This window comes from Hyperolius riggenbachi, chromosome 7, assembly GCF_040937935.1.
Source record: "Hyperolius riggenbachi isolate aHypRig1 chromosome 7, aHypRig1.pri, whole genome shotgun sequence".
Taxonomy (NCBI): domain Eukaryota; kingdom Metazoa; phylum Chordata; class Amphibia; order Anura; family Hyperoliidae; genus Hyperolius; species Hyperolius riggenbachi.
This window is the reverse complement of record NC_090652.1, coordinates 262,552,576-262,579,822: the sequence shown is the minus strand read 5'-3', so window position 1 is coordinate 262,579,822 and position 27,247 is coordinate 262,552,576. Positions and strand designations below refer to the sequence as shown.

Here is a 27,247-nt window from a genome sequence, read left to right as displayed (position 1 = left end):
TGGGAAAAGTTTGGGTCCCCTATACACTTCTTTTTTGGAGGTTCCATCGGGAGCCCCGAGTGGAGACAGGATTATTTTCTCCACCAGCTTGGTGTGTGGCTGCCTTTCAGGTGAACTAGTTTTGTGGTTATATTACTTTCTCTTTATACATTTTAACCTTCTATGTTAAAAAAAAAGTGTCTAACAGTTATTTCTGTTTGGACTGCAACACATACACCTCTCCAAAAACAAACAAAAAAAGTAACCATATACCGTAGGCAATCTGGTCTCAGTAACACACAAAGTAATTCAAATGTAATGTGAAGTGCTACTTACCTTCATTCGCAAAGTATTCGTCTCTGTCAAAAGGATTTAGACTTATATTTACATAGGAGCCATTCTCGCCAATGCTGGCATTAAAGTAGGAGGTAATGTTATAATCATGAATTGGAGGCCACCGTATACACTTATTCCGCAGGTGTCCCATGAATAGCTGCAGTCCTATTAGTGCAAACACACTCAAACAAAACACTGTGAGGATCATCACATCCGAAAGCTTCTTAACCGACTGGATCAGAGCTCCCACAATGGTCTTTAGGCCTAAAAAAACAGGCAAGATGGTTATTTCGGGCCGGCAAAACCAAGCGGTGAAACATGAGCCCTAAAGAAGAAGAGAAAAAAAGTTCCCATGCATCAGCCTAAATAAAGTTTAATGTTTGTGAAATCGTGAGCTATGATGGGCATTTAGCAAAGGGTGAAGATGACAGTATTACTAGAAGATATCTGAAGAAAAGTGGGTGAAGATGGATGCTGGATATTTTCAGAAGAATAACAAAAAAAGAAAAAAAAATTACACTTGTTTTCTAAGAAAACAAGTCATATTGTATTTCATGCCTTATGTGAAATCTAACATACGCATTATCATTCAGGTCTGCAGTCTAGATAGTACATAGTCTGGCAATTTTATAACATACAGTACAGTGCTGCCAAGTTATGGGAGAAGTTGGTGTCAATTCACAAGAAAGTCGACTTTGAAAAGACAACATAGAAATTTTTCTACTTCTTTACCAGCTTGGGATTAGTCTTAAAGAGGAACTTTAACCCAGGATTGAACAATCGGTAAGCCGATACCCCCTTACCCATGAGAAATCTTTACATTTTCCCAAACAGATCGTTTTCTGTATAGCTGATATTCTGATGAAACCCCTCCTACAGTGTGATGTCAGGGCCATGGCAATGGCAGTTTCCTGTCTTTGAACCTCATTGCATTGTGGAAATAACGGCTGTTTCCAACTGTCAAGCATCCAGTATCCCCCTCAGTGCATAAACAACCTTCTAGCCTATCACATGTTTAGTGGGTGTGTTTATAGACAATTGCAGTTGGTGTTTGTTTTCTTGTCTGCCAGTAGTAAATAAGCTCACCTATCCTCTCAAGGTAGATCAAATGACTTGAAGGAAGTACATGGCAAGCATTTATTGATCTATTGATTTATTGATTTTTTTTACTTCTCACTTTGGAATTTCTTGATTTATTTTTCCTTCCTACTACTATCTTTTAGGTAAAGTTCTACTTTAAATTACAGGGCACTTCTCAAGCCCAACTCCAGACACACATTTTTACTATGTATTTAACATTATATTGAAAAAAAAAATATATATATATATATATATATATATATATGTTTGTAGGTTTTGCAGACTAAAAAAAAAGGCAATGTCTTTTGCATCAAGTTCTCATCTCCTCCTCCATTATTATCTTAAAGCTCCATTCTCACTTCTAGTCAGTTTGGACTACTCCCCCTTTAGAGACATAGGCATGCCATGGGGTGAGAGTGATTGGTTTGTCTGCCAGAGCCACGCCTCCCTACTAACATGCTTTTCAATCTCTAATAGGAAGAAAGGGCTTCAGACTGACAGATAGGCAAAAAACAATCAGAGGAGGAGGCGATAAAGTCTTTGAATTGGTGCTGCTGGTATTCTTTTTTTATTTGTACTTTTTTTTTTTTTTACAAAAAAGCACCTTTTTTATTCTTCTAAAAACAATTCACGCATAATTAGTTGGAGATAATGCTCTACTAAATACATATAAAAACTGTGTCGGAATGTGTGCTTTAGGGCACATAAAAATGACTTAGTCTAACGATCAATGCTTCAGTACCAGGATACAGTGGTCAACTTGAACAGCTGGACCTGTCAGTAGGTTGTCAGGGAAAGGTCTCCTCCCAGGACCATGACACTTCTGCAATTTTTGGTGCCATTCTGGCCGCCACTGAATACTATTAGAATTTTCATCTTTCCTAATGCATCTGATTTTACGTTATTTGCCTCACGTATCATTTAAGTAACTTAAAATGAGGCTCTAATCAATAATCTAATATACCCACAAATTATATTCCTTTTTCGAAATACAAACATGTCAACGCCACTGTGCACACTGTAAGCTGTTGATTATCTTGAAAAAGCTACAATGTTTGCCAATTGTCACTTGAATAATGTGTTTTGAAACTGTACTCAGCTCACTGCTTCTATAGTTAATTGATTCCATACACTCATTATCAGATTCAGATTTAAGTTATAATAACGTCAGCCAACACCGAGTACAGTAACAGTGAAAAGCTTGTGTTTTGGAGCAGATGCAAAATCAATAAAACACGTACACAGCATTACTGGTCAAAGCCCAATTTTATGTTATTTTATGCATACTTTACAGCAGTGGTGCTCAAACAAGGCTCGCAGGCCGAATGCGCCCCCCAGAGGCTTTTTTACCACCCCCCCCCCACACACACACTAAATGTATTACGTATAGATGCGGTCAGCTACATCTTTAAATATTGGTGGTCCACATGTAGAATAGCAGTGCTGGCACCACCCATCCACATGGAAGCCAGAAAGCAGTAATTCACTGGTTTCCAATGAAATTCCACATTAGGTGACACTGCTGTCCAATTGGACTTCTGGTTGTCACCTGGGTATGCTTCACTGCCTGGCCCTCAAAGACAACATATTATATATATTCCGGCCCCCCAGCAGTCTGAGGTATGTTGACCCGGCTCTCGACCCAAAACATTTGGGGACCCCTGCTTTACAGTATATAAGTACACTACCTCTAAAAAACTCACCTATGTGTAGAAAAAATAAACCCTACATATGAAATAACCCTCTTACCCGAGAGGAACCTAACAATACTATATGAGAGCCAGAACCACCAAAAATAAATAGCAGTGATGCAATCCAAAGAGAGCTGCCTGAAAAGGAAAAGGAGCCCCCACCTTCACTACCTATAGAATGCAGCAATGGAGGAAGTGTAAAAAGTTAGGTACTAGTGCTGAACTAGACAGCACTAGCTCAGCAGCATTTTGTTTTCTGCATTTCGGAGGGATTTAACGCAGTTCAAAGCTAGCTCAGAAGGAGCTTCGTTGTTTTTTCAAGTACATGAATTTCTTTGTGAATTGAGCTCATTGTCACAATAGTATATTATAAAACTGTGCCAATAGTCTTCATTTTCCAAAATAATCATAAAATATCTCCCATGCAATGACCATGCTTTTTGTAAATAATTTAATTTATTCAATTGTTTCTTTTTTTTTCTTTTTACTATCTTTTTTATCTTTTTATGCTTATCTTTTTATATGTCATTCTGAACATTTTTTTTTTTCACTTAAATTTTTTAAAACACAATTTATTTATTTTTTCTTTTAAGAGAGAAAAACGATGATGATGGTTTTTCTGATTGAGCATGTAATCATAACACATAGCATTGTCTGGGATGAAAAATAAAACAGTTCATGAATTAAACAATCAAAGACATTCACATATAGGGTTAGTTGGATGGGAAACGAAAAAGAAAAGGGAACAGAACAAACATCACGCAGGCTGGGTATTTATTGCGATGTCCCATGCAAGAATTTGTTAAACTCCAAGGCTGATTGAAAAAAAAAATGGATAGCTTCAAAATGGTAAAAAACACACAATCATTTGGAAATTGAGCATTTGCCAAGAGATTTGTGCTTTTTAGCCCATTGGTTGTGCTTTCTTGCATTGCAATGGCAAGCAACAAGGTTCTAGGCTCAAAGTGAGGTCTAAGATGGAATAAAAAGTCAAATCAGCCTACAGGTTTAACCTGTCTCTCACCTGGAATGACTGAAATTGTTTTCAATGCTCGGAGAACTCTGAATGTTCTCAGTGCTGAGACATTGCCCAGGTCCACAAACTCTGTGACATATCTGTAATAGGGGAGTTCACACACAAACACAATGACAGACACAAAGAAACAGTTGGATGTACAAAGGGGCCTAACATCTCACACCAATTACTTCTTACCTGGAATTACAGAAATAGTTTTCAAAGCTCTTAATACTCTGAAAGTTCGAAGAGCTGAAACATTGCCTAGGTTTACAAATTCTGTTACATACCTGTAGGATTAAACCAGAGTTATTCAGGATATCTACAAAGGTCTACCATTCAAGACCTTGTTGGTGTTCAAGTCAAAACCATGAATTATTGCTGGATAATAATTTATAGAGATATTAATTTTAAATAATGGGGGCAAAGCCAAGCCAAAGCTGTTGACGGAAAAAAAGCTGGGGTAGAAAACAACCCTAGCATATAAAGTACGATGTCCCACATAGTTTTATATAACACGTATCCATTAAATGTCATGGGTAACATTATTTCCATATTGTCAACAAAGCCAGCAAAATTTTGGGAGAATAGTTGCATAATGCGGGACTTCAGGAAGTACCGTAAGTTAATTTATCAATAAAGAGTTGCATGTAGTCTATAGATTACAACATAACAGACTATTAGGGATGTCACAGTGAATAATCCCTCCTAGAAAACAACAGAATTATTGTTTTGCAAACTCAAGCCTGAACTTCCAAATTAATATGGGGGATGCTGCTTTTAATTACAATGCAATCCATCGTCGTTGCTGCAAATAAAATTTGCAATTTTTATTTAGGATTTATTCATTTATTTAGGATTTATTCATAAAAGAATATTCCTAAAGCATTTCTTGCAATAATGCTTTTAATATATTACTCCATTTTGCTACTGTTTTCTATATACTTGACCCCTCCCTCATACCCCAAAAAGAGCAATAAAAAAATTTTTTATTTGATTTTTTAATGTTATACTGCTAAATACTCATGGTTTAAAATTATACAGTATAATTGCATTTGCTTATTTAAACTTATGATCTGCTTTAACATTTTTTTGTTATATGCATTATATATCCACAAGTAAAATCCAAAATGTATATAAAATATATTATAAATATGTTTTATAAATAAAAGTAAACCTTAATAATACCTAACAATTAACTAAACATAATATGAGTAATGAATATTTTCTTAATCATATACAATAATAATTCTATGTACAGCTACATGGAGTCCATGTAATAATACTAAAATACTTTAATCCTAATTTCATATACTGTATTACAAGTATGATTTTTCCCCATTTCTTAAGCATTCTAAATGGCATAAAAATTAAAACTCCCTGCACATAAAATAAAGACTCAATTAGCAAATTTTATGTCATCGTGCATTTAACTGTGTTATCTTTAGTAGTACAAAGCTGAAAGGAATATGAATTTTTATTAAAATTAAATACATTTTAACTACAGCTAAAATTCTCCTGGTTCTACATACCGTAATACTATAGCCTCACTAATAAAATCAATCTAATGCTTGGATGTCTGTGTATGTGCGGGCACGTGTGCTTGTGTGCATGTGTGTGTGAATGCGTGTGCAATTGTGTGGGCATCATCTAAATGAATAAACGTAATAATTCTGGACAAGATTAATTTTTATATCTTGCCCTACATATGACCATGATTGAAAATGCAGGTAACAAGCAAAAACGTTATGCCACCTTAGGGACAAATGGTGGAATGCCAGTATGCCCAGCTGAAATGCAATATCAGCATGTTGAGATACGTATTTGTGCAACTGTTCCAAACAGTTCCAGCTATAATATAAATTGTTTGATTATGTGGGGTCAGGGCCTTATTGATCCTGCACCTGTTCTACAAACAAAAGGGGTACAGTGGCTTCTCAGTAGAGCATAAAGAATATTAGTAGATTAAATAGCATTCAGTCTTGTCATTCTTTGCATTATTTAATATAATACACTGCGAAAGCTTTGAATGGAAAGCATCCAGCTCCAAAAAGTTATACTTGTTAATGTTTTTTATGGTCAAAATATGTACGTAAGTTTATCTAAGCCCCACCTTATCCCATGTGATCCCAACAGGCGGGGATCACATGGGATAAGACAGTTTTAATAGTTGAAGGAAAAATGCACATATGATGATTCTATACATTTTTCTGTATAAAAAATAGAACATCTTGCGAGTGGCAGTTCTGCCATAAAAAAGCCTTCTGGGTGAGATAGGTTAGAGAAGAATGGTCAGTAAGATTCAAGCTAACAGAAGGGCAACCGTAACCACTTCTTAGCCAAAAATGATAAGCTGAGGCTTTCAAAACTGGGCAGTTGGAGAATGAAGATTGGAAAATAATAGCCTGGTTTGGTGAATATTTCTGTAATTTACCAGCAGTATGATTAACTAAATACAGCTAATGTCCTACCTGCATTTACCTGCATTTAATCTGGTAATGAGCCTGTGTGATTTGTAAGTGTAAGCATTTAAGGAAAGCGGACAGCCCGGTTTGTCAATATGTAATATATAAATGATTCCTATATTTATATAAAAACATTTAAGTAGAACAAGACATTGCGCCAAACCGAAGTCCAGACATAAACAAAACATTAAGGGCCATATACAATTCACTTTTTCACCTAAGTTTTCTCCTAGGTTATAGTGTCACTTGTAAATAAAATGCCTTTTACACCACCAACAAGCAAAAAAATTACAGTACTTTTTCTCCTACTTTTTGGTACTTTTTCCATTGTAAAGTGCTAAATCGAACATGAAACATTATCTCCTAGGAGAAAACTCAGGAGAAAAAGTGAACCACATATGGCCCTAAATGTGAAAGCCACATTTACTGTTTGATAGCATTATTAAGTTTTTTTTTTCTTTCTTTTTTTGGGGGGGGGGGGAGGGGGGTAATGAAGTTCTAAATAATAATTTAATCAGGGCTTAGCCATTGTCTTAGCTACTGCCCAGTCCATCCCCCAGATCTCAGACAGCAGTTAACTGCTGCCGAATGTGCTACAGTGTTGTCATATTTACTAGTGTTACATTTAAAAAGTATAACAAAAGTTCGCTTTCCGGTTCTGGAGGTGTGTTTAGCTTCTAAGGGTACATTGGTTAATTTGCATATATTCAGCAGTGGTGCCTGGGAGACATCTCGAGCTCACTCCAACCTGAATTATCGCAAATTCTTTCTGTTTTAGGAAAGCAAACTTTTGTTTTTCTTAACATCTTAGTAAGGGGGCTTTTAGGACCATTGTAGTCCCTTACACACCCCAATGAGTTCTGGGTCACCATGAGCTTGCTGGTTAGTCTGTGCCCATTTAAAAAGTATAACAGAGGCTGAGGCTCTGGCAGTTGATGATTCTTTATGGGTCAGAGTTGGGTAAATCTATTTAAGAGACCACAAATACTTAAAAACCAGAGGCGGGAGTAGCCTCAGGAGGCAACAGGGTGATCAGGCCTCTGCAGGCCACAACTCCTTACCCTCCCACCTTCTGCCCCTCCAGAGCAAGTGTTGTTGGGGTCACAATTGTTATGCGTGACAGGAGTCATGGTGGCCACACTTGTATGATACCTGGCAGATAGGCCTTTCGGTCATGGGAGTCTCCATGGGGAAAGGGGGTGCGAATATTAGGGGTGCCCAAAAGGTTGAATGCAGGGCTCTGTGGTTCTTAGTTACACTCCTGCAGCAGCCGAAAATGCAGGTCCGTTTCCAGCCTGAAGCAATCAGGGGGTTTCCTTACACTAAGAACACAAAACCTCTTATATGGCATCATCATGAATGAAAAGTAGAACTGTCATCTTCTGAATTGGTAGATAGTAAATCAGTATAGGCTAGGGACTCTATTTAGGTTCAAAAATATTTTATGTTCCATGTCTGGACTTCGGCTTCAGGTTAAAAACATGACATATCTATTACACAATCTGAACATACAATATCGTGTCTACTTCCTCTACTTTACCCCTCCCCTACTTTTCCTTTCATCTTTCTAGTTGTCGACAGTCAAATTGCAAGTACACTTTAACAAACTAAACTTCTATCCTTCTGACATTGCTCTCCAAAACTATCAAACGTAAACAGACATATAGAACAAATAGAATACTTACGCCATAACAATGACGCTGAAGTCCAACCAGTTCCATGGGTCCCGCAAAAAAGTGAAATTTTCTAAGCAAAAACCTCTGGCCAGAATTTTTATTAGAGATTCAAAGGTATAAATTCCAGTGAAGGTGTATCTGAAGTTATAATAACAAGATTGTCTTACGCTGGGCTACAAACCAACATCTGTGAATTTGGTGCAGACCGAAGTATTACTTACTCTACATTCTTGGTCCATTCTGGGGGGTTGCTCATGGTCATGAACACGCAGTTGGTCAAAATAGTGCACATAATGAGCATGCTGAATAACGTAAGAGGAAGTTAAGGAAAATCGCAGTATGTAAATACAAACAGTATACAGATCTGCTTCATTTATTTTATGCTTCTTGTGTATTGAGCTATTGACATGGAGCAGGTATACATATCAGGCATCCTGACTAAAGCCTTGTATGTAGAGTTGAGCCGAAATTTTCGTAATTTCGCATTACTATAATTACGCATGCGAAATTTGCGATTACGATGCGAAATTAGCGTAGCGTAATTGCCATTAAAATCGTTATTGAAAATACCGTAAGCGTAATTTTCAACGCGTAATTTCGCGTTTCGTTCATGCCGTAATTTCGCATTAAACGCTACCTTAATTTCGCGTTAAACCGTAACGCTCCGTATAATATAAAAAAGCCGCCGACTTTAAGGGTTAATAGCAAAGCCCCCTTAAATGCTAAGAGCCTCAAATTTGGAGAATACATTAAGGAGATCAGGAGGAATAAGAGGAAATTTTTTTTTTTCAAAAAGACCTTATAGTTTCTGAGAAAATCGATGTTAAAGTTTCAAAGTAAAAATGTATACATTTAAAAACCCGCCGACTTTAACGGTTAATAGCAAAGCCTGCTTAAAGTTTAGGAACACCAAATTCCTAGGGTATATTAAGGGGATCAGTGGGAATAAGAGGAAAACATTTTTTTTCAAAAAGACCTTATAGTTTTTGAGAAAATCGATTTTTGAGTTTCAAGGGCAAAAATGTCTTTTAAATGCGGAAAATGTCAGTTTTTTTGCACAGGTAACAATAGTGTATTATTTTCATAGATTCCCCCAAGTGGGAAGAGTTTTACTTACTTCATTCTGAGTGTGGGAAATATAAAAAAAAAACGACGTGGGGTCCCCCCTCCCAGACCCCTTTAACCCCTTGTCCCCCATGCAGGCTGGGATAGCCAGAATGCGGAGCACCGGCCGCGTGGGGCTCCGCACCCTGACTATACCAGCCCGCATGGTCCATGGATTGGGGGGTCTCGGAAGGGGAGGGGCAGCCAAGCTTTCCCCTCCCCCTCCGAGCCCTTGTCCAATCCAAGGACAAGGGGCTCTTCTCCACCTCCGATGGGCGGTGGAGGTGGAGGCCGCGATTTCCTGGGGGGGGTTCATTCTCCCAGGAGAAATGAGTATAGAGGTACTTGTACCCCTTACCAATTTCCTTTAAGAGTTAAAAGTAAATAAACACACAAACACTTAGAAAAAGTATTTTAATTGAACAAAAAACATAACCACGAAAAAAGTCCTTTAATATTCTTAATTAACCATTAATACTTACCTGTCCCTTTAAATAAATGATCCCTCGCAATAGCCTCGGAAATGTTCTATCAGTTACAATGTAACAAAGTTATTACAATGTAACAACTTTGTTACATTGTAACTACGCCGCACCCGACGTCACTCGCCGCTCACCCGCCGCATACGCGTCTGCGCTGCACAGACCCGACAGAGCTCTGAGCTATATAGCTCAGAGCTCTCTAAGCATCTTTGTATTTGGGCTCCAAGGAACCCCATTGGTCCTTAGCAGACCAATGGGGTTCCTTCTGATTTGAAGGAACCCCATTGGTCTGCTAATGACCAATGGGGCTCCTTGGAGCCCAAATTCAAAGATGCTTTAGAGAGCTCTGAGCTATATAGCTCAGAGCTCTGTCGGGTCCGTGCAGGACGCTAAGTCCCGCCGGCTCTCGCTGCCCTCCCCGCCTCTCCCACATGTCACCCACATGTCACCCACATGTGGGTGACATGTGGGTGACAGATGTGGGCGGGGTGGACAGCGGGAGCTGCGGGGACTTAGCGTCCTGCACGGACACGTAATTGCTGCGGCGGCTGAGCGGCGAGTGACGTCGGGTGCGGCGTAGTTACAATGTAACAAAGTTGTTACATTGTAATAACTTTGTTACATTGTAACTGATAGAACATTTCCGAGGATATTGCGAGGGATCATTTATTTAAAGGGACAGGTAAGTATTATTGGTTAATTAAGAATATTAAAGGACTTTTTTCGTGGTTATGTTTGTTGTTCAATTAAAATACTTTTTCTAAGTGTTTGTGTGTTTATTTACTTTTAACTCTTAAAGGAAATGGGTAAGGGGTACAAGTACCTCTATACTCATTTCTCCTGGGAGGGGGGGTGGGCATCTGGGGGACCCCTTTTTAAAGGGGACTCCCAGATTCCACCATGAACCCCCCAGGAAATCGCGGCCTCCACCTCCACCGCCCATCGGAGGTGGAGAAGAGCCCCTTGTCCTTGGATTGGACAAGGGCTCGGAGGGGGAGGGGAAAGCTTGGCTGCCCCTCCCCTTCCGAGACCCCCCAATCCATGGACCATGCGGGCTGGTATAGTCAGGGTGCGGAGCCCCACGCGGCCGGTGCTCCGCATTCTGGCTATCCCAGCCTGCATGGGGGACAAGGGGTTAAAGAGGTCTGGGAGGGGGGACCCCACGTTGTTGTTTTTTTATATTTCCCACACTCAGAACGAAGTAAGTAAAACTCTTCCCACTTGGGGGAATCTATGAAAATAATACACTATTGTTACCTGTGCAAAAAAACGGACATTTTCAGCATTTAAAAGACATTTTTGCCCTTGAAACTTAAAAATCGATTTTCTCAAAAACTATAAGGTCTTTTTGAAAAAAATGTTTTCCTCTTATTCCCACTGATCCCCTTAATATACCCTAGGAATTTGGTGTTCCTAAACTTTAAGCAGGCTTTGCTATTAACCGTTAAAGTCGGCGGGTTTTTAAATGTATACATTTTTACTTTGAAACTTTAACATCGATTTTCTCAAAAACTATAAGGTCTTTTTGAAAAAAAAAATTCCCTCTTATTCCTCCTGATCTCCTTAATATATTCTCCAAATTTGAGGCTCTTAGCATTTAAGGGGGCTTTGCTATTAACCCTTAAAGTCGGCGGCTACCTAACATTGATCCATGCGTCAACTTTTCCGCTTGGGAGCATGGCCATACGCATTAATTTCGTAATGCCTACTGTAATGCGAAAATTACGCGAAAAATTAGGCTTACGCGAAATTTCGCGAAATCCTTCTTCATTACGATTATGTACTTACGGCCATAATTGTAATTACACTAATTAAGCGAAATTTCGTAATTAGGTCATTACGCTCATCTCTACTTGTATGCATACACTTGGCAGAGGTGACCAGTCAGGTGCATCTCTATAGAGAACCTAGCCTACTGCAAGATGCTCCATCGTGGGCTGCACAGTCGTCCCTCCTCCATAAACAGAATGATTTGTTAGACTGTTGTCTAGCAATGTGTCTGCATGGCACTTAGCCCCAAAATGTCACCCAAGGAATCGAGTCCTGATCCCTGTGGACAACAGTCATTGTGCATGTGAATGCATCTTACAGTGTACCTGAGGTGAACCTAAGGGTAAGAAATGGATACTTACCTAAGAAGAGGAAAGCCTCTAGATACTACAGAGGCTTCCCATGTCGTTCTGGGCCTTCCTGCTGCGTGGCCCCCCAAAAGAAATATGACAAGAGTTTGTCAGATTTCTGACTGGGCTGCATTCCTCCTCATGCACGAGTGCTGCTGCACTAGGCTGCACCTGCACAGTAAGCGGGAGCCGCTTGTACATGTAGTGCAGCGCAGCCACACTAGTGCAGGGCTGTCCAACTGGTGGCCCGGCGGCTGAAAGTGGCCCACAAACTGGTTGTGGCCCCCTGCTGCACTCACTTGCCCAGAATATTTTTTGTGTCAGGCCCCATCCTCTGGCAGGGCCACTTTTTGTTTGCACTTGGCTCCACCCCTCAAAGCCAGGACAAGCTCTGCCTCCTCCAGCCAAAAAATACGGTGCTAGACACACCTCCTGCCCACGAAGTTGGATAGCACTGTACTAGTGCATGAAGAGGAGCACAATCCCGATCTTCCAGAGGGTCCCAGGCAGCCGCAATGGTTTCCAGGAAGACATAAAAAGCCTCTGGAAGATCCAGAACCTATCAGCTTTTTAGGTAAGTATCTGTTTTGTTTTTGTTTTGTTTTTTACCTTAGGGTCACCTCGGGTTCACTTTAATCCTGAGTCCAGTGGCTGCATATTGTACTGAAGCCAAAATATAAGATGACAAAAAAACAAAACTAGCATTTTTGAAAGGGAATTAAAACAATTGACACCATATCTCTCTGAGAACACTTTGGACCAGCTTTATAGCAAACCTGTTGTGAAAATTACCTTATAAGATAAATAATTGTATCTGTATAACAGAACCTATATAGAAGTTACATGTTCCTGGAATATTTTCACTTTAAGGATTTGAAAATTAGGTCGGAAGTTTTACTCACATGAAGTGTCACTGACATGGGTGCTATTTTAGTACAGTGAAATAATGGCCTCAATTCTCTAAGATCATGCTGGAGATAATAAAGCAAGAGAAAACTTACCTCCACACAGTAGCCCATATGCAATTCACTTTTTCTCCTGAGTTTTCTCCTAGGTGATATTTTCAAATTTGTCAATAAAATGCCTTTTAAACAACCTGCAAGCAAGAAAATACTCAAAATAATTTTGATAGAACTTTTTCATTAACTTTTTGGTACTTTTTCAGTTGCAGAGTGCTGAAAAGTTATTTTAAATAGGAGATGAAAAATTATCTCCTAGGAGAAAACTCAGCAGTAAAAGTTAATTGCATATGGGCCTGTGAGAGAGTTATCTTATCTCTTCATTCCTTAAGTTACCTCCTCTGTAGTTAATTTACCTCCTCTGTAGTTATGTTACCTCCTCTGTAGTTAAGTTACCTCCTCTGTAGTTATTTTCACACGCAGTTAATTAACAACCTGTCTTTAACTCTGGAGTTATTTTAAGGATTGAAGAGTTAACTTAAAGACAGAAGAGTTCACTTTAGGTTTGCCTGAGGTAAAATTTTTCCTGAGTACTACGTGCCTTGTCACCATGGTGATAACTAGAGAAACGTTATTAAAGACAGGAGAGAAGCTTAGTGAATTGAGGCCAAAGACTGCTATATCCTGCTATCGGTAGTGTTTATGCAACCACACAAAGGTTCCGTAAGCTCTGATTAGTTTTCAGGAATGCTGTTGCTGAAGTCCAACTGTACAGATAAAGCCCTGGTTTACTTACCTTGCACTAAAAATTAAAGGCAAGTTGTGGCTAGGATTGGTACTATAAGTAGACATGCTTATCTTATGATGCCATTAGTAACTACAGGTACACACTCATCATGCCATATGTCACTACAGGTATAAGGTATACTCTCCTCATGTCATATGTCACCACAGGTATGATTTAAATCATAATATTAGTCAAGGGATAGTTTTATATACTCGGCTATGCAGATCCTCAGTTTCATAATATGCACTTGAAGATAGGCTATAAATGGTATGAGACAGGTCAACATACAAACCATTTTTTATATACTGTATATAAAACTCTTAAATAAAGCATAAATGTAAACCTATGCAGAATCCCAAAATCTCTAAAAAATATAATGAAAAACGTGTGATTACTGTAGAAGGCAAACACACAAGAGGAAAGAAGGGGCAATATAAAGTATTTATATTATAGACTGGTGAGAGCTAAGAAGAGGTTACACCCGTTTTTCATATGGTTTTATCTACATTTCAATGCAGTGGTATGAAAACTCAATTAAACTCACTACTTGGAACACATGATAAAGGAGCATACATTGTACAATGTAAAATAGAACATTCAAAAATAAAGAAACAGAAAAAAGCAGACAAAAAATCCTTAATATAAATAAGATAAACTACATAAAATAAGAGCAAGGAGAACGCCAGCGCATACCACTAAGGCTGCATCTGATATGACCACCAGCTCAGTGTGTAGCACCTATATAGACTTTCTGCACACTTCGCATTCAATTCAGATGCAAATCATATGCAAATCTGCTACTACTTATCATGCAAACAGGAAATTCTGGAGGAGGGGCTGGGAGCAGCTAACCTGACAGTTACATAGTTACAAAGTTAAGGAAAGGTGGGGGAGGGGGAAAGACTGCGCATCCCTAAACACATGTTGCAATTGAATGGTTAATCGCACAGGCATACACCGCCTCTGCCAGACTGAAAAATGCATGCCCTGCATCCAAGACAAGTGCTAACATTTATTAAACTAGGAGGTACTTTAGCTTCCAATATGGTTTGCCCCTCCTCCTGAGTTTCCTGTTTGCATGATAAGTAGTAGCAGATTTGCATATGATTTGCATCTGAATTGAATGCGAAGTGTGCAGAAAGTCTATATAGGTGCTACACACTGAGCTGGTGGTCATTTCAGATGCAGCCTTAGTGGTATGCGCTGGCGTTCTCCTTGCTGCTCTACCAAATGTAAGTTACACATTTTTTTTGCATAGCTGCTCCCGAGGTTTTAAATTTAGGTTAGGTCACTTGCCCGGAGGTCTGCCTCACCGTGGCGCAAGTGTCTAGTATAATATACTTTGCATGCAAACCATATTGGAAGCTAAAGTACCTCCTAGTTTAATAAATGTTAGCACTTGTCTTGGATGCAGGGCATGCATTTCTCAGTCCATTAACCATTTAATTGCAACATGTGTTTAGGGATGCGCAGCCTTCCCCCCCCCACCACCTTTACATAAAATAAGAGCTCTAGATGGCAAGATCAGTGGAGGATAAACTGGCCATTGTTGAGATTAGTATACTAAAGGCCCATACACACGTCGGATTTGCGCGAACGACGGGTCGTTTGAACGTTCCGTCGTTCGCACGTTTCCGCATGAAATCCGGCGTGTGTACAGACTATCGTTCGGGAGATAAGACTGGTTACCAGCGATCCGCCCGGCGGATCGTTGGTGACCAGTCTTATCTCCCGAACGATAGTCTGTACACACGCCGGATTTCATGCGGAAACGTGCGAACGACGGAACGTTCAAACGACCCGTCGTTCGCGCAAATCCGACGTGTGTATGGGCCTTTAGAAGGTGGATGCTGTTTCTTAAGCTTCGTACACACGCCTGATCAAAGGCAACGACGGGTCCGTCGTCACCTCCTGCTGGGCGTGTTTTCAGCAGACAGTACAGCGTGTGTACAGTCTGTTGGTGGACTGTTAAGGCTGTTTCGCTCAGAAACAGCCTTATCAGTCCACCGACAGACTGTACGCACGCAGTACTGTCTGCTAAAAACACGCCCAGCAGGAGGTGACGACGGACCCTTCATTGCCTTTGGTCAGGCGTGTGTATGAAGCTTTATGCCTCATGCACAATCATTGTTTCTATCTTCTATGCACTGACATAGCATTGACACATAGGCCAAACCCTAACTTTTTTTCCAAGCTGATCTTTTCAAATTTTTTTAATAAAATGCCTTTCAAACCACCAGCAAGCAAGAAAATACTCAAAACAATATTGATAGTACTTTTTCATCAAATTTTTGTCACAATTGCAAAGTTTTGAAATGACTATTTTAAAGTGATTATGAGTAAAGTATATCCTAGGAGAAAAGTCAGGAGGAAAAGTGAATTGAAATAGGGCCATCAAAGATTAATTTGCAACACTGGGGAACATAAGTGATCCAGCAAACATGCATTTCACAATACACACCTACCTAGGTCATATCAGAGTATAGTGGCCTTTTTGAAAGGTTAGAGTATCAGGCTAGGTTCCCAGTCAGGCCCAGATTTACCTAACAGGAGCCTATAATGACATCGCATTATATGCATTAATGACATCGGAGACGGATGCGTGGTGCAGAAATCTGCAGCATGCAATCCACTTTTTTTTTCTGACTTGCACCGCATGTGAAGATTCGCCTTCAATGGAAATGACTACATTGATATTCATTGGTTTCATTTTTAACATGAACATTCGCATTGCGAATTTGTACTTAGTGGAAACGGGCCCTTAGCAATTGTCTGACTTTAGATATGTTGGGCCAAATACTATTCACTTATTTCTCCTAAGTTTTCTCCTAGGAGATATTTTTTTTTTTATCTTCTGTTTAAAATAACTTTTCAACACTCTGCAATTGGAAAAATACCAACAAGCAGGTGGAAAGGTACTGTCTTGCTTGCTGGTGGCTTAAAAGGCATTTTATTGATAAAGTGTCACCTAGGACAGAATTTAATAAGGGCCTGATGAAGATTAATTTGAAACACTGGGGAACATAAGCAAACCTAGGGAAATCATTAAAATTCCATGCAGATAGGTTGCTCCTGGGCAGAGCCGGGATAAGGTCCTCCAGCACCCAAGGCTGAGACACCAAAATATGCCCCGTCATCCCTCCCACCCCAGCCGTCACACACTGATTGCTATTAGACTAAGAGGTGCCACAGGGCCCCCAATACCTTAATCTCTACCTATTTGGTTTACAGTCACTGCCAGGTATACCCTTTTCTTATTTCTTTCTGCTTCAAACACAATAGGGGAATGATAGCTGAGCTGTGCGCCCCCTCCTACACTGCGCCCTGAGGCTGGAGCCTCTCTCACCTTTGCCTCGGCACGACCCTGCTCCTGGGGCACCAGCATCGCAAAGCAAGAGTGTTTACCAATGAGCCACCATGCCATCAGTAGAATTGCAACTACAGTGTATGACCATTCAAAGAAAACAGAAAACATAAAAACACAAAATACAAGAAGCATGAACAGATTAAATTTTGTTTTTGTCTACACGGTGATCTCAGACATCCTCTTGTCTTGCACGTGATTTACATTCCGCCTGCTGCAGATGATTTTGTATATGTACATCATGTACCTCGGCCAAACACAGGAAGGAAATACATTTGCATGCTGAATTATTTGTTGACCTTGGGAGAATATACTTTATGCAAATAGAGCCACTCATTATCAAAGTGGAGACTGCTGAGTTGCCTGCCAAGACAACTGTAAAACACTGCCAGCTGAAACTGAACATTAAAGTGCACCTTGCTTCAAAATAAACATTAATAAATAAATGAAATAAGACTGTAGATTTCCTAGCAATAGTTGTGATCCTTGGATGGCAAGGGCGTAACAATAGGGGATTCAGCCCCTGCAACTGCCGTTTTGGGGGGACAGGAGGGGTCGCAGCATGAGGGGAGAGCATTGCACATGGGCGGGGAGGGGGACAGTCCCCCCCTCCTTAACCTCGGGCTCTCCTCTCAGCGCTCCCCTCCAGCATATATCACTGACAGCGGCAGCAGCAACACATATCGCCATCCACCGCAGAGGTCTCCGATCTCTAAGTGCTTCACGCTACTTCCTGTTTAACCACTTGAGGACCTAGGGCTTTCTACCCCTTAAGGACCGGCCACTTTTTTTCCATTCAGACCACTGCAGCTTTCACGGTTTATTGCTCGCTCATACAACCTACCACCTAAATGAATTTTGGCTCCTTTTCTTGTCACTAATAAAGCTTTCTTTTGGTGCTATTTAATTGCTCCTGCGATTTTTACTTTTTATTATATTCAGCAAAAAAGACATGAATTTTGGCAAAAAAATGATTTTTTTAACTTTCTGTGCTGACAGTTTTCAAATAAAGTAAAATTTCTGTATACATGCAGCGCGAAAAATGTGGACAAACATGTTTTTGATTAAAAAAAACCCATTCAGCGTATATTTATTGGTTTGGGTAAAAGTTATAGCGTTTACAAACTATGGTGCAAAAAGTGAATTTTCCCATTTTCAAGCATCTATGACTTTTCTGACCCCCTGTCATGTTTCATGAGGGGCTAGAATTCCAGGATAGTATAAATACCCCCCAAATTACCCCATTTTGGAAAGAAGACATCCCAAAGTATTCACTGAGAGGCATAGTGAGTTCATAGAAGATATTAATTTTTGTCACAAGTAAGCGGAAAATGACACTTTGTGACACGAAAAAAAAAAAAAAAAAGTTTCCATTTCTTCTAACTTGCACCAAAAAAAAATGAAATCTGCCACGGACTCACCATGCCCCTCTCTGAATACCTTGAAGGGTCTACTTTCCAAAATGGGGTCATTTGTGGGGTGTGTTTACTGTCCTGACATTTTGGGGGGTGCTAAATTGTAAGCACCCCTGTAAAGCCTAAAGGTGCTCATTGGACTTTGGACCCCTTAGCGCAGTTAGGCTGCAAAAAAGTGCCACATATGTGGTATTGCCGTACTCAGGAGAAGTAGTATAATGTGTTTTGGGGTGTATTTTTACACATACCCATGCTGGGTGGGAGAAATATCTCTGTAAATGACAATTTGTTAATTTTTTTTACACACAATTGTCCATTTACAGAGTTATTTCTCCCACCCAGCATGGGTATGTGTAAAAATACACCCCAAAACACATTGTACTACTTCTCCTGAGTACGGCGATACCACATGTGTGGCACTTTTTTGCACCCTAACTGCGCTAAAGGGCCCAAAGTCCAATGAGTACCTTTAGGATTTCACAGGTCATTTTGCGGAATTTGATTTCCAGACTACTCCTCACGGTTTAGGGCCCCTAAAATGCCAGGGCAGTATAGGAACCCCACAAATGACCCCATTTTAGAAAGAAGACACCCCAAGGTATTCCGTTAGGAGTATGGTGAGTTCATAGAAGATTTTATTTTTTGTCAAAAGTTAGCGGAAAATTGATTTGTATTGTTTTTTTCACAAAGTGTCATTTTCCGCTAACTTGTGACAAAAAATAAAATCTTCTATGAACTCACCATACTCCTAACGGAATACCTTGGGGTGTCTTCTTTCTAAAATGGGGTCATTTGTGGGGTTCCTATACTGCCCTGGCATTTTAGGGGCCCTAAACCGTGAGGAGTAGTCTGGAAATCAAATTCCGCAAAATGACCTGTGAAAGCCTAAAGGTGCTCATTGGACTTTGGGCCCTTTAGCGCAGTTAGGGTGCAAAAAAGTGCCACACATGTGGTATCGCCGTACTCGGGAGAAGTAGTACAATGTGTTTTGGGGTGTATTTTTACACATACCCATGCTGGGTGGGAGAAATATCTCTGTAAATGGACAATTGTGTGTAAAAAAATCAAAAGATTGTCATTTGCAGAGGTATTTCTCCCACCCAGCATGGGTATGTGTAAAAATACACCCCAAAACACATTGTACTACTTCTCCCGAGTACGGCAATACCACATGTGTGGCACTTTTTTGCACCCTAACTGCGCTAAAGGGCCCAAAGTCCAATGAGCACCTTTAGGCTTTCACAGGTCATTTTGCGGAATTTGATTTCCAGACTACTCCTCACGGTTTAGGGCCCCTAAAATGCCAGGGCAGTATAGGAACCCCACAAATGACCCCATTTTAGAAAGAAGACACCCCAAGGTATTCCGTTAGGAGTATGGTGAGTTCATAGAAGATTTTATTTTTTGTCACAAGTTAGCGGAAATTGACACTTTGTGAAAAAAACAATACAAATCAATTTTCCGCTAACTTTTGACAAAAAATAAAATCTTCTATGAACTCACCATACTCCTAACGGAATACCTTGGGGTGTCTTCTTTCTAAAATGGGGTCATTTGTGGGGTTCCTATACTGCCCTGGCATTTTAGGGGCCCTAAACCGTGAGGAGGAGTCTGGAAATCAAATTCCGCAAAATGACCTGTGAAATCCTAAAGGTACTCATTGGACTTTGGGCCCTTTAGCGCAGTTAGGGTGCAAAAAAGTGCCACACATGTGGTATCGCCGTACTCGGGAGAAGTAGTACAATGTGTTTTGGGGTGTATTTTTACACATACCCATGCTGGGTGGGAGAAATATCTCTGTAAATGGACAATTGTGTGTAAAAAAATCAAAAGATTGTCATTTGCAGAGGTATTTCTCCCACCCAGCATGGGTATGTGTAAAAATACACCCCAAAACACATTGTACTACTTCTCCCGAGTACGGCAATACCACATGTGTGGCACTTTTTTGCACCCTAACTGCGCTAAAGGGCCCAAAGTCCAATGAGCACCTTTAGGCTTTCACAGGTCATTTTGCGGAATTTGATTTCCAGACTACTCCTCACGGTTTAGGGCCCCTAAAATGCCAGGGCAGTATAGGAACCCCACAAATGACCCCATTTTAGAAAGAAGACACCCCAAGGTATTCCGTTAGGAGTATGGTGAGTTCATAGAAGATTTTATTTTTTGTCACAAGTTAGCGGAAAATGACACTTTGTGAAAAAAACAATACAAATCAATTTTCCGCTAACTTTTGACAAAAAATAAAATCTTCTATGAACTCACCATACTCCTAACGGAATACCTTGGGGTGTCTTCTTTCTAAAACGGGGTCATTTGTGGGGTTCCTATACTGCCCTGGCATTTTAGGGGCCCTAAACCGTGAGGAGGAGTCTGGAAATCAAATTCCGCAAAATGACCTGTGAAATCCTAAAGGTACTCATTGGACTTTGGGCCCTTTAGCGCAGTTAGGGTGCAAAAAAGTGCCACACATGTGGTATCGCCGTACTCGGGAGAAGTAGTACAATGTGTTTTGGGGTGTATTTTTACACATACCCATGCTGGGTGGGAGAAATAACTCTGTAAATGGACAATTGTGTGTAAAAAAATCAAAAGATTGTCATTTACAGAGGTATTTCTCCCACCCAGCATGGGTATGTGTAAAAATACACCCCAAAACACATTGTACTACTTCTCCCGAGTACGGCGATACCACATGTGTGGCACCTTTTTGCACCCTAACTGCGCTAAGGGGTCCAGAGTCCAATGAGTACCTTTAGGCTTTACAGGGGTGCTCAAAATTTAGCACCCCGCCCACTTGCCAGGACAGTTAACAAACCCCACAAATGACTCCATTTTGGAAAGAATACACAACAAGGTATTCCATGAGGGGAATGGTGAGGTCATTGAAAATTTTATTTTTTGTCACAAGTTAACGGAAAATGACACTTTGTTAAAAAAAAATAAAAAAAAAAATTCTGCTAACTTGTGACAAAAACTAAAATCTTTTATGAACTCACCGTGCACCTCACATAATACTTTAGGGTGTCCTCTCTCCAAAATGGGGTCATTTGTGGAGTCTGTCCTGGCATTTTAGGGTCTCTGCAATCATTACATGTATGGCCAGTATTAGGAGTTTCTGCTATACTCCTTATATTGGGTATACAAGTAATGCACTCTGGGCTGAAAGGAAAAATGAACGGCAAACATACCTTGCTCCACATCAATGGCAGATCTTCCTCCACATCAATGGCAGTGATAACCTCAGGAGAGAGACACCCCGTGCCACCCTGCACTCAGGGTGAGCCACCAACTTATGTGACTGGGCCTCAGAACTTTAGTATACAGCATTATGCCTGTAGGATACAGCAATATGCCTGCCAATAGAGATGACTCTGTGTGGCATTAAAGCATCATCATAGGCCCAAATCACATATAAACCGGGGGTGTCCACACTCAAGGGAAATTCAAACATGCCGTCTTATATCGCCAACCCAGGACAGATCAGCAATATCAAGCATGGAAACCGATCCTTCTTCCCATTTTTATGCTTACCCGTTTGGTCTTCAAGCTTACCTCTCCTCTCCCTGCGACAATGTGCGAAAGACCACTGAGTGTGTGCCTACTCCTGTGTCTGGAGTTCCCTAGGTTCTAATAGTGTACCTGCTCATGGTACCTCTCAAAACACGGTCCTACGCATAGACCAGGCTGGTCAGGACAGCGGGGACAATAATAAACGGTGTCACTCCTTGTTCCAGCCCTGCTGCAGACACGGCAACGTTTTCTTCGGATGCGTTGACCTGGGGCACACGGAAGCTGATAGGCGTAATGCCTTCCATGCAGTCGGCTAGTTGCATCTGGGGGGGGGGGGGCCTGGCACCTCCTGGATACAGGATGTCCATAATGATCTCTTCCTGAAATTGGAGGAAAGATCCAGTTCTCCCAGCCTTACTGTAGAGAACAAAGCTGTTGTAAACTGCCAATTGAATCAGATAAAAAGACACTTTCTTATACCAGCGTCTTGTTTTCCGGGTAACTAAATAGGGCGCTAACCTCTGGTCATTGAAGTCCACCCCTCCCATGTTGACATTATATTCGTGGACGACAAGGGGCTTTTCAATGACCGCAGTTGCCCGTTGAATTTGGACTGTCGTGTCTGTGTGAATGGTGGACAGAAAGTAAACGTCCCTCTTGTCCCTCCATTTCACCGCAAGCAGGTCTTCAGTACGCAAGGCGACCCTCTGCCCCCGTAAAAGTCTGGTGGTAACGAGCCGTTGGGGGAAGCCCTGGCGACTAGGCCGCGCAGTGCCACAGCATCGGATTCCTTCTAACTTTAAGTGCTGAAAGAGGGCCACACTTGTGTAATAATTGTCCACAAAAAGATGGTACCCCTTCTGGAACAAGGGTGACACCAAGTCCCACACAACCTTTCCACTGCTCCCCAGGTAGTCAGGGCATCCGACCGGCTCCAATTTTGAGTCTTTTCCCTCATAGACCCTAAAACGACATGTATAGCCTGTGGCCCTTTCACAGAGCTTATACAGTTTCACCCCATACCGGGCGCGCTTGCTTGGGATGTACTGTTTGATGCCAAGGCGCCCGGTAAAGCGTAAGAGGGACTCGTCTACGCAGATGTTCTGTTCAGGGATATAAGCATCTGCAAATGTTGATGACAGGTGGTCTATGAGGGGCCGAATTTTGTGGAGCCGGTCATAAGCAGGGTGGCCCTTTTCATGACAGGTTTTGTCGTCGTTGAAGTGCAGGAAGCGCAGGATGGACTCAAATCGTGTCCTGGACATGGCAGCAGGGTACAAGGGAACATGATTTACTGGGTTCGTAGACCAATACGACCGCAGTACATTCTGTTTCATTAGTCCCAAGTGAAGGATAAGGGCCAAAAAGATTTTAATGTCGGAAACTTGGACTGGTTTCCACCCGAAAGGCTGGGCATACATGCTCTCCGGGTGCTCGGTGATGAATTGTGTGGCTTTACGGTTGGTCTCAACCACAATTAAGTCCAAGAGAACCTGGGTGATGAACAGCTGCAAAAAGTCTAGGGCCGTTCCTAGATGAGCTGTCGCCACCTGGACTCCAGACTGGGCGGTGAAAGGGGGCACTACGGGTGCGGCGGAATCAGGGGATTGCCAATCTGGTTGTGCCAGCACCTCTGGGAGTCTATGGGTACTACGGGCCCGTCTTCTTGTTGGTGGCTGCGACGGGGGTACTACTGCACTTGCCACCGTACCAGTTTCAACTTCCATGCTGACGCTCACCACTTCGTCAGGGTCTACGGAAGCACTGGCACTAAGTCCAGGAGATGCTGCGCTGCTGGTGCCTGCCTCACCAAGAAAACTATCAACAGCGCTAGCACCACCCTGCTGCCCTTGAGGCGGATCCTGCGCCACCTGCGGTCTAACGACTTGGGGTCTGGTACGCCTGGCTCTAGCCGGGACCATAGCCTCGTCATCAGTATCGGTCAGGGAACCACTGCTTTCTACAGGTTCAAAATCGGACCCGGAAGATTCGACGGATGATTCTTCCCAAAAGAACTCATCCGACTGGTCCATGTACCTGTATACCTCGTCATCGGAAAGCCCCCTTCTTGCCATTTTGGATTGCTAAATTTATGGGGTTTTCCTCCGAGACTACCCAGAAAAAAAGAGCACCTACCTAGCAAAAAGGGAGTATTTGAGAGGTATTGGGGTTGGTGGGAAGTGGGGTCTCAGAGGCAATCAAACAATCACGGGACAATCAAATCCAATTACAGCACAATCGACTCCAATCACAGCACAAGCAGATCTGATGCACTCGGAAGGTGATGGGGGGAGGGTGGGATTGGGTGTGGCGGGAAGTGGGGTCTCAGGCAATCAAACAATCACGGGGCAATCGAAGCCGATCACGGGACAATCAAATACAATTACAGCACAATCGACTCCAATCACAGCACAAGCAAATCTGATGCACTCGGAAGGTGGTGGTTGGAGGTGGTGGGGGGTGGGGGGGTGGGGTTGGGTGTGGTGGGGGGGAGGGTGGGGTTGGGTGTGGCGGGAAGTGGGGTCTCAGGCAATCAAACAATCACGGGGCAATCGAAGCCGATCACGGGACAATCAAATACAATTACAGCACAATCGACTCCAATCACAGCCCAATCAAATCTGATGCACTCGGAAGGTGATGGGGGAGGGTGGGATTGGGTGTGGCGGGAAGTGGGGTCTCAGGCAATCAAACAATCACGGGGCAATCGAAGTCGATCACGGGACAATCAAATACAATTACAGCACAATCGACTCCAATCACAGCACAAGCAAATCTGATGCACTCGGAAGGTGGTGGTTGGAGGTGGTGGTGGTGGTGGGGGGGGGGGGGGGGGGGTGGGGTGGGGTTGGGTGTGGTGGGGGGGAGGGTGGGGTTGGGTGTGGCGGGAAGTGGGGTCTCAGGCAATCAAACAATCACGGGGCAATCGAAGCCGATCACGGGACAATCAAATACAATTACACCACAATTGAATACAAGCGCAGCACAATCGAATACAAGCGCAGCACAGTCAAATACAATGCACTTGGACGGTGATTAGGGGGGGGGTCTGAGGGCGATTTGAGGGGATGGGGGGTTGATCAGGAGCCTGCACGGGGCAGACTGAGTCCTGATCTGATGAGAGGCAGACACAGGGGGTTACTGATCAAAGATCAGTTAGTGATTGCTGGGGAGGACAGATGTAAACAAACAGCAGGGGATGTAATCAGAAGGGGGGTACGAGGGCAATCGAGGGCCTGGGCAGGTGATCGGTTACCCCCGCGGGGCAGTTAGGGTCTGCTCTGATGGGTGGGGGTGCTGAGGGCTGATGGACAGGTGATAGACAGGTGATCAGAGGGGGATCAGAGGGGGATCAGAGGGTAATGTAGCTGTATACAAATGTATACAGTATACAGGGGGGTAGTCTGGGATGGGGTGTGGGGGTGATCTAAAGGTAGGGAGGGGGGATCAGGGGTGACTAGGAGGCAGTTAGGGACCTAAACTAAGGGGCAGCGTCGCTAGTTAGTGGCAGGTGGGGGGGGTGGGGGTTTTGCAGGGGTGCAAGGGTGCTGGGCAGGGGTCTGCTGGGGTGATCAGGGGGGGTATGAGGCCTGGGGTGGGTGATCAGGGAGGCTGTGGGCAAAATCAAGCTGCGTGCAGTGAGACTTACAAGTGCTTCCTCCTCGCTGGTGGTCTCTGGAACAATGAGACCACGAGGCGAGGAGGAAGCACGTATAAGGCACTTTGTTTACCTAACAAAGTGCCTTATACTCAGGGATTGGCTGATCCTGCGGATTCCTCCGCTCGCCGGCTCTGCTAAGTGGCCGGCGAGCGGAGACAAAATGCCCGTGCTTCGATCCCGGGCGGAGGATCGCGTCACGGATGACGCGATCGCTCCGCCCATGCCCTTAAATGGACTGCCGCCTCTGTGGGTGAGGCCGTCCTGCAGGGCTCCACTTCCCCGCCGCCCCTGTGTAGTGGGCGGTCGGGAAGTGGTTAAACAGGAAGTAGTGTGAAGCACTTAGGGATCGGAACCTTCGCGGGAGCAGTTTAGACATGTACACAACTTCACATCAGGTAACCTGTTGATCGTACAGATGTTGGGTAGGCATGGCAAGGCATTCATCAGGGCAACGCCCTGTGCCTTTGTATGAGAACTAGGGCTTCTTAGTTTATTCATTTTACAAAATGTGTCAAAGCTGAAATAAACAATAGTGTGCAGAGGGTTAATTGAGAATGTCTGCTGATACTGACTGCAATTCCACTAGCATCCCCTCTGCAAATTCTATAAGTGGCACCTACATGCATCATACTCAGACTGTTTATTACTATATAACAAGAAGCATTAGGAGACATAACATGATCATAATATCTACAGATATCAAACACCTCCGGCTAGATGTATTTTGACATCCATTTACCATAATTCTCTAGATAAGAAGGAGCCATCGGTGTTATACTCACTCTGCCTTTTGCGGGAACATGCACACTTTGATATGATGAGGCAAAATAAACCTGCACCAACTGCTCAGAAAAAGATAGTTTAATGGTAAGGGCCCTTTCACACCAGAGGGCTTTTTCGGCGTTTTAACGCCACGGCCGAAGTTGGCGTTTTCCTAGGTAAAAGAAAGCTTTTTCTGGGCCTACCGCGGCGTTTCTCATTACAATTGATTGTAATGTATAGGCGTTAAAACGCCTTCAAAACGCCTTGAAAACGCCTTGAAAACGCCTGCAGCCAAAACGCAGCGTTTTAGCCTTTTTCTGCTGCCTGTAGTGTGAAAGAGCCCTAAAAGTACAAGACTTATTTCCTTCTAATTTTTTCTGTAAGACATAATATACTGTCCACATCTATAAATGGTATGCATAATATACAAAAAATGTTAAAGTGGGATTAGTGTGATTATACTGCTGTATTTATATATTACAATAGATTGAGTGAGAATTCTCTCCTGTTTTTTTACCCTCTGCTAACTGTGCAAGCTGAAACACTGCCAGGAATGTTTAATAATTGAGGCTGATAAGGAAACATAAACAAGATCATGTAACCACTTCAGTTTGGATTTAAGCATCCCACTTCGGATCTAAGCTCCCCACTGAAGTAGAACATGCTGTGTTTAACTGTTTGAATGTTGTTCTGCTACCAATTTTTTTTTTCTTGTAATAGGTTTTATATTGTAATTAATCTTTAAGAGCAAAAAGAAGTTTCCTACCACTTTAAGAATGTCTAGGCTAAAGATCAATCTGAATACCCTAAGACAGAAATGATGTATACGAATTTAGATTTTGTAATTGTCCAACAAATTGCAAATACAATCCATTTAAGATGGCAACCAACCTGCTTG

General features: G+C 42.2%; 1 protein-coding gene across 1 annotated transcript in view; it reads right to left on the bottom strand.

The window, feature by feature from the left end:
* Positions 1 to 27,247, bottom strand: part of LOC137525001 (sodium channel protein type 2 subunit alpha-like) — a 310,605-nt gene that overhangs the window by 174,369 nt on the left and 108,989 nt on the right. Inside the window, exons 4-7 of the mRNA XM_068245618.1 lie at positions 8,464 to 8,553; positions 8,252 to 8,380; positions 4,300 to 4,391; positions 316 to 579 (exon numbers count right to left, since the gene is read on the bottom strand). Coding sequence (XP_068101719.1) covers positions 316 to 579; positions 4,300 to 4,391; positions 8,252 to 8,380; positions 8,464 to 8,553 — 575 coding nt within the window. The remainder of the gene's footprint in view (positions 1 to 315; positions 580 to 4,299; positions 4,392 to 8,251; positions 8,381 to 8,463; positions 8,554 to 27,247) is intronic.